The sequence below is a fragment of the Trichomycterus rosablanca genome, chromosome 24 (genome assembly GCF_030014385.1).
Source record: "Trichomycterus rosablanca isolate fTriRos1 chromosome 24, fTriRos1.hap1, whole genome shotgun sequence".
NCBI classification, from domain to species: domain Eukaryota; kingdom Metazoa; phylum Chordata; class Actinopteri; order Siluriformes; family Trichomycteridae; genus Trichomycterus; species Trichomycterus rosablanca.
The window spans coordinates 4,632,580-4,640,569 of NC_086011.1; the positions used below are offsets into that span (position 1 = coordinate 4,632,580).

At 35.1% G+C, this 7,990-nt stretch overlaps 1 protein-coding gene across 1 annotated transcript; it reads left to right on the plus strand.

The window, feature by feature from the left end:
- Positions 1-227: 227 nt before the first annotated feature.
- On the plus strand, positions 228-6,799 carry prxl2b (peroxiredoxin like 2B). The gene is made up of 7 exons (XM_062986598.1): positions 228-327; positions 1,237-1,441; positions 1,919-1,970; positions 2,445-2,508; positions 2,596-2,671; positions 2,912-3,030; positions 5,178-6,799. The coding sequence occupies exons 1-7, from the start codon at positions 268-270 to the stop codon at positions 5,202-5,204; spliced, it is 603 nt and encodes a 200-aa protein (XP_062842668.1). The 5' UTR covers positions 228-267; the 3' UTR covers positions 5,205-6,799.
- Positions 6,800-7,990: the final 1,191 nt, after the last annotated feature.

A 7,990-nucleotide genomic window follows, 5' to 3' on the forward strand; every position in this document is an offset into this window, starting at 1 on the left:
TGACCTAAATGTACATATAGGGTTATTATAGGCTATATAATAAAAACACATCACGGGTACACGAATTACTGAGTCATTGTAAATTTACGCAATAAAACCCGCCTACATTATTGACGCAGCAAGTTGTGATTGGTTGTTTTGAACGTTATTCAACACATTTGTTACACAAGTGGGCGTAAACACTGTTGCAACTCAGTCTTTCAGACATTCAACTGTAAGTGTGCAGTACAGTAACAGGTTATTTTTGAGTTTGTATCGGTGTGTAAAATGTCTGTGAATTTAGACAAGATAAGTTCTAATTTGCTGAAGAGTTCTACATCCGGTGAGGTAAGAGTTCTGACGTTTTTTCTACCACAGGTTTCGTTTTTGTAATGTTTTTATCCTGACATGTTGCTGCAGTGAGTATAATTAACCGCTAGAGGTCGACAATTACTCATAACAATTACATAAAGATTAGGGATTCACGTAATTTATTTATTTTCCTTTAAACTTATTGATCCTGGTCATGGTCACAGTGGGCCCTGTGTCACCCAGAATCACTGGGCACACTCAAGGAAATTACCATGCCTGGAAAGAGTATGAACCAATGCATGCTTGGAAGCCTATGACTGTGTGGCACCCACTCTATTGTTTATCTTTGATGTACTATTTCATCCTCAGGAATCAAGTCAGTAGGCTAATTGCCAGTCTGGCATGTCTGTGAATGCATGTGAAGAACAGAGGGATGTACAACACCTGTCTTCTCTGCTGTATTTTGAATGTCATGAATCATTTGTCTGTAGATGGATTAATAACAAGACATGCATTTTCGTGCAAGTTTATTATTGGGTCTAATAGCATGGGTCTAATCTTTATGCACTTTATTTTTATTCCTATAATTTAAAGTAGAACAGTCTGATTCATTTAGCAACATTAAGCATCTATTTTGGTATGCTTTAAAAAGTGGACTGGTTATTGCATTGCTATTATTCCTATAAATTAAATGACCTCATTTTATACTACAGTTATTTTTGGTTACCATAAGAAAAAAAGACCTGGATTCAATCCTTGCACTTGGCACCTCATACCTCTGCATGGGCTTCCTCTATTCTTTTTTTCATCTTTCCAGGAAAAAATATTATATACTTTAAATCGCCTCTAGGTTGGAATAAGTGAGTATATGACTGTATTCTAAATGCTGTAATGCATTGTTTCTCTGTACATAACACTGATGTGTATTGATGTGTTTTCTATTAGCAAGTGGAGCTCAGCTCATTATGGAAAGATCAGATGACTGTGTTCTTCTTCCTGCGTCGCTTCGGGTGCCAGATCTGTCGATGGGCCGCAGTGGAGCTCAGCAAACTGGAGAGGGACCTAAAGGCGAACGGAGTGGCCCTTGTTGGTATCGGCCCTGAAGAAACAGGAGTCAAAGAGTTCCAGGAAGGAGGTTTCTTTAAGGGAGGTGAGTTTATTCCACCCAGTATAGACCATAACAAATGAGCTTGCTTTCTGAATTTCACAACTTGTTTTGTAACCAGGGTATTATCACCATGATATTTACATAACCTGGGTTTACCGTCGTCACTGGTGTAATAAAAGGTTTATGATAAGAGCAATGATATATTGGGATTTGCTGGTGGTTTAGCTGTAAAAGTGGGTGTGGTACAGCAACATGGGTCATTGGGTGAACTTTTACCTCCTGGTTACTGTCTGTGAGGAGTTTTACCCCAAATCTGTGCGGGGTGTCTCTTTGTACTCTTTTTTTCTTCAGCCCTACCCAAATATAGATGCTTTATTGGCTTTGCTATATTGCCCCTATAGGTGTTAGGTAATGAGTAAGTGTATAATGGCCTGTAATTAACTGGCACTCTGGCACCAAGTCACTATCAGTGTTGATGTTTTTAAAATCCTGAAATAATCATTGTGTTTTGTTCTTTAGATATATACATTGATGAAAAAAAACAGTGCTACAAAGACCTAGGATTCAAAAGGTATGGAAACAGAAATATAAATCATGTGGAACATACAGTTTCAAGAAAATGTTTGTAAACACTTTGGAATCAACAGGATTTTTGCAGAAATTGGTTAAACTAATAATTATATGATTTTCAGTAATTGTTGATATCCAGTAGGGGACCTTTATTTCTTTTTGTTTTGGCTGTTACTGTATTTAGGGGTCGCAACAGCACATCATTATGGTCCACATACCTAATTCAGAACAGTTTTTTTAACGACGAATGTCCTCGCTGAAGCAACCCTTTTATCCAGGCTTGGGACCAGCACTGAGAACAAACAGACATGTGCACTTAATAGCTAGGCTGTTCAGTCATCCATCCCTTCAGACACAGCCAATCATGTCTGTGTAGAGGCCCGACTGGCCAACAGCACCGCTGATTGATTCCACTAAACCACTATGCTATGTAAAAAAAAAGTCATTGGACTTAATAGGTTTGCTTCCCTTACAGGTATAATGCGCTCAACGTGATTCCTGCTGCTATGGGAAAGAAAGTACGAGACATTGCTTCAAAGGTAGCATTTTTAAGAAAGATCTTTGTTTCTGGTGGCTGATTATCACAAAAATACAGAAATGTGTTAGAAATGTTTTATTTCATACAGGCAAGCGAACAAGGAATTCAGGGCAATTTCACTGGAGACCTGCTACAGAGTGGCGGCATGCTGATAGTAGCCAAAGGTAAAAAAAAATCAGTCTGGTCAGTGAATGATCACAAGCTTAAATCATTTTAACTGCACAACAAAACTAAGTTTACAGAGTAACATCTACAGTTATAAAGCCAGAGCCTTTAGATGCCACTAGATGGCTGTCAAAATTCGTGCATGTGTAATCTCAATCTCGGTTACCTGAGGGTTTGATATTAGTTTATAAACTTTGTAAAATGGATCTTTAATTAAACGCATTACTATTTTTTGAAAGGTGGTGAGAGGGTACTACTGCACTTCATTCAAGATACACCAGGAGACCTTGTGCCACTTGAGGACATCACCAAAGCTCTGGGCATCAGTGCCAATGTGCAGGCTGGGGTGAAACCACAGGTAAACATTCTGCATGTATCGATATCATTAGGGTCCGGGGGGCGGCGCATTTTTTAGGTCCAAAAGACCTAATCAAGTACAGTAACGTAACATTTAAATATCTGTACTTTATTTGCAATTGTAAGTGAACTGATCACAGCACATCTTGTAACAATAAACAGAACAAAACAAGCAAAATAAACAGCATCAACAATACAAACATTTACCACTGTAAGCGGAAACAACTTAACTTACTAATGCTTTTAATAGACGATAATTTATCCAAATAACGGTCCCTGCCATCGATGCTGAGTTTGTCTCGGTATTGTATCCTCACATTTCACTTCTGTCTCTCCAGCTTTTACTGCTACGAAAGAGTATAAAAGTAATGCAGGTGTCTTCTGTTACTTTCACGCAACAGCAATAAACACACGTGACTGACAAAGACCTTGGTGGGTTACAGCTCTACTGAATAGAGGTGGCTAACACCTGAAATGAATAGAGGTGGGTTATGAATACAAATAAAGGTGGGGTATGAATATAGGTGGGTTACAAATAGAGGTGGGTTATGAAAACAGGTGGGCTACCAATAGAGGTAGGTTATGAAAACAGGTGGGTTACGAATAGAAGTGGGTTATGAATACAGGTGGGTTATAAAAATAGGTAAGTTACGAATAGAGGTAGATTATAAAAACAGGTAGGTTACAAATAGAGGTGGGTTTTATAAAACTTTCAGTTTTATAAAACCCACCTCTATTTGTAACCTACCTGTTTTTGCAAGTGTAAGAACCGTCACGAAAGATTTTTGAGTATTTGTTGTTACACCGAGTTTTTACATTTTAGTTTTTACATCTCCGTTAACTTATCGTCGATGCACTTGGAAACAGAAATACACATCATGCACAACACACTGTCCCATCCTGTGGAGTTTCTGAGAAATTGTAACTTGTACATTTTGAAGGTAGAGCTTCCAGTAAGTACATCCTGTTTCAGTCGAATAACTTTTCTCAGACTTGTGATAAATACACTGTGAACTGTGTTTGTTAAAACTGATGAATTGTAACAATCAGAGGATGGTTTTGATTTATTTTTCCACTGGTTGAGGATGTCAGGTTATTTGGGATTTGACAAGATAAAATAAAGCTGTTTACAAAAAAGGGATAATGGACACTTATTGGTATTACAATACACTCAGTTGTTACTTTTTAGCATTCTAGTAAATAAAGTAATTAAAATGCAACCTATGAAAAATGTCACTCTGCAAACGTTACAGATTTTTGGGTTCAGATTGTATGACTACAATTTGGACAAAACTGTTTTTATAAAATGTTTTAAAGATTAAAATTACATTTAAACATTTAAGTTTGAAGTCTTGTTTATTCTCAAGTTTGGCATTATGCAAACTATCAGTTTTTCCAACCTAGTTCATTAATAAAGTACACGTACGTGAGGGTTTACAGGCTACAAATGAGAAAATAAAAAAACAGCACTCCTGTATAAATATATCACTCAAAAAAAACCCTATCAGAGACCAGATCAGCAGTCATGTCTCTGCAACAGGTTTACGCTTTTCCAGCCTGTCCTGCAGGAAGGAAGGGGCCCAGCAGAGCCAGTCTTAGCCAAGCATCAAGTGTTATAATTAAACCACAGCATTTATCACTTCAAACTTTGTCAGGTCTGTTTCCATCACTGTGCGGTTCATGTTGTACTATCTATACTGACATGGTTTTAACCCCGTATTTAAAAAATATGTTTACCTATGTAATAAGTGTAAGAAAGGTTTCTTTTAGATGTTTTTATATTTTTATGCACTCTTATTGTATTGAATAACGTTTTCACATAAGAAAGGTGAACACTGCAGTGGCAATAGTAAAATAATACAATATATAATCGAATAATAATAATAGAAAATGAACTTGTGACATGCTGTAGTTTTCCTCAAATGGCCACTTAATGTGCTTGTTGTAGCCTCCACCCATAATACATAAATAAAAAGTAAAAAGCCATGGTCCTCTTTTTGTTTAATGTTGGAATTTTATTCCTGTCCTCATACCTAATTGTTTATGTGCTTTTTTCACGTTATCAGTTGACAGGTCAGTGCGCCTTAAAGCAGCTGCTCACTTTCTGCACACTTTTCCCTAAATATCTTCATTGTTTCTGTGTTTTAGTGCAATGATGATGTGTGTACAAGATGAAGAACTGATGATTATCAGGCTCTTGGATAAAAGCTAAAGGACCATGAGGAGCATGGCTGGACTGTACGAGATTCGTAAATGTGACACTAATCAATGTGTTATAATTCAACATGCAATTTAACCATTGTTGCATTGCACAAATTTTATAGTGATTTTTAATCTGTTGTACAAATGTTTGTTTGGTTTTGAGTCAGACTGACCAAAACCTGCTCCTGCATGATGAGAAATTACAGCCAGAAAATTCAAAAGGTAAATGAACTATTGATTAGGATCTGTGCATTATTTACCGAAACTTGGACATATGTTTAAAATTAATGAGTCTCAGATAAACAAATAATTTTTTAAAATCTTTAATCTTTATTATTATCTGAAAATAACAGTAATATAATAATGTATTTCTTTTATAATATGTAACTATATTTTTTCCATAGCCATATTCATTTAAATAAACATCAGTAGCAGAACAGAAGATCATTATTATACACAGTTTTAAAGTAAACAAGGTATAGTTCTCAATGAACACACAAAGTAGTTCAAATCCACAAGAGAAAATATATATATTTAGGAGCAGTGCTGCACAGTGTTGACTGGATGAGAAGTATTTACATAGCAGCATCAGAAATTAAATGACTACAGCTGCAAATGCATTCAATTATGAACCGATTCAGTTTCTGATAAATACTTGGCATTTCAAAAGGCTTTTAATGCACTTAGGAGGTTTGCATGATTAAACATGCGACAGTTCATGCAAGTCTTAGTTCACCTGGCAAAATGTAAAACTGTCCTCATTAAAACATATTCAATACTAGATAAGTCATAGAATATATGTAAGACATTTAAAATTCACAAAATGCCATATTGAAGTACACACTTGGCATAATTGTCCACAAATTATCTTTACTCCTACATACAGAAATAGGATAGATAAATATACAATAAAATATAATTCTGAAAGCTGACCGTACAAGCAGCAACAATTACAATAAACAAAAAGTTCAAATACCTTCACAATTACCCAGATTTCTGCATTAAAACCTCATAAATTTGCTTGTGTGGGTTTATGATTTGTCTTAGAGATTAATAAATATTATTTCTGTGTATTTTTGGGTTCTTTTTCACCTCTTTTAGTTTTGCACATTTTGCACTTGGTCTGACCTATGCAGCATGCCGATTCCTAGGAAGAGCAGCAACAATACTGAAGGTCACTGTTATTTTCAGTTTGTGTTACAGTGATCGGTTGAACACAGGCCTTATTTTAAGGTTCTTTGATATTTGGTACTTTTTTTTTTAATTTGGACAAGTTTACATAAACAGAGTTAAATGTCGAAAAGTCTGATTAGCAGCAATAACGATTACTTTAGCTGCTAATTATTAAAGTCAAGGCATTTTCTTTACATAAATAGGACAATATTATATTTGAGTTATTAGTTTAGCCAGTATTTCTTTGTCTATTATTGTGATTTAAATGAAGGCATTTTTTGTAATACAGCAATTTAGGGAAATGATTCGCCCCACTGTCCAGGGGTGTCTAAACTATTGCGTAACTGTATATCTGTTCAATAAATTTTGATGCACATAGTTCTAGTAAGAAATCACCCAACGTCTAAATTATTCTACATACCAAACACTTAAAGCTGTAATATACATATACATATTATAAATTACCATACATATTCTGACCAATAAACATTGTTCTGTCAGTTTTTTTTCATATTTGTACTATGAACCTTTCAGCCAACATCATGTTGTGTAATCAGTAAGCACTTTCAAAACCTAAAAAGTTTTATTTAAGCCAAAGAAACCCTAACACACCTCCCAAACAGGTTTATTTAAACAGTATGTCCAAGAACATCTAAACATGATCCAGAAACCTGTCTTAAGCTTTATTTGAATAACAGAATATATAATGATATGCACTACATAACTAATGTCATCCAGCCATCCTATAATAACAGTCCAACTGGCTAACTATAAATGATAAAAATTACAGAAATTAGCATTTCAGTAACACAATCTTGTTTTTGGTTGTTAGATTTAGAGGTACAGTGTCCAGTACATTTACATTATGTGTGTGTCAAAATCTCTAATCCAGGTCACATACACACCTGCTCAAATAAACCTCAACGTTCACTATGTCCGCTGCTTTCCAACCTCATACAACTGGTACCAAATACTAGATTAATTTAGCTACATACACTATAAACTACAAACTCCAAGTCAACTAGCCAAATGCCAGCTTACTTGTATAATATCACTTTCACATTGGACACAAGGAAATGTGACATTTCAGCATCTAAGCATCTATTACATTATCATATCAATTATATTTTTCAACTGCAGCCAAATTATATCATAACAGGAAATCTTAGAAGACAGTCTGTATCTGGAGATCTGAAATCTCCTGAACACCACCACTTTGCAAAGCAACAACAAGTCTCTGGGGTGACAAAGGCTTGCGTAAATGGTGACGACATTCATAAAGAAAAATTTTACTTTATATATCTTAAAGAACTCTATATTTTTTATCAGCACTAAGCATGAAAGTGAAAGTCTGAGAGTCTAATATAAAGTCCTGGTTTATTTTCTTCAATAATTACAAATCTTTTGACTGTATTTGGCTGTAGTTCATATTTCCAAACATTTTCCCTTGCTGATCATTTTTATTGCAGCTGTCCTATTGTTTCCTGAATGCTCTTATTTCTTTCAGGTTTTGTGTTCTCCAAACACAATAATACTGATATAAAAATAATTGGCTTTTTTATTTTATCAGTCAATTCTTTTTAATG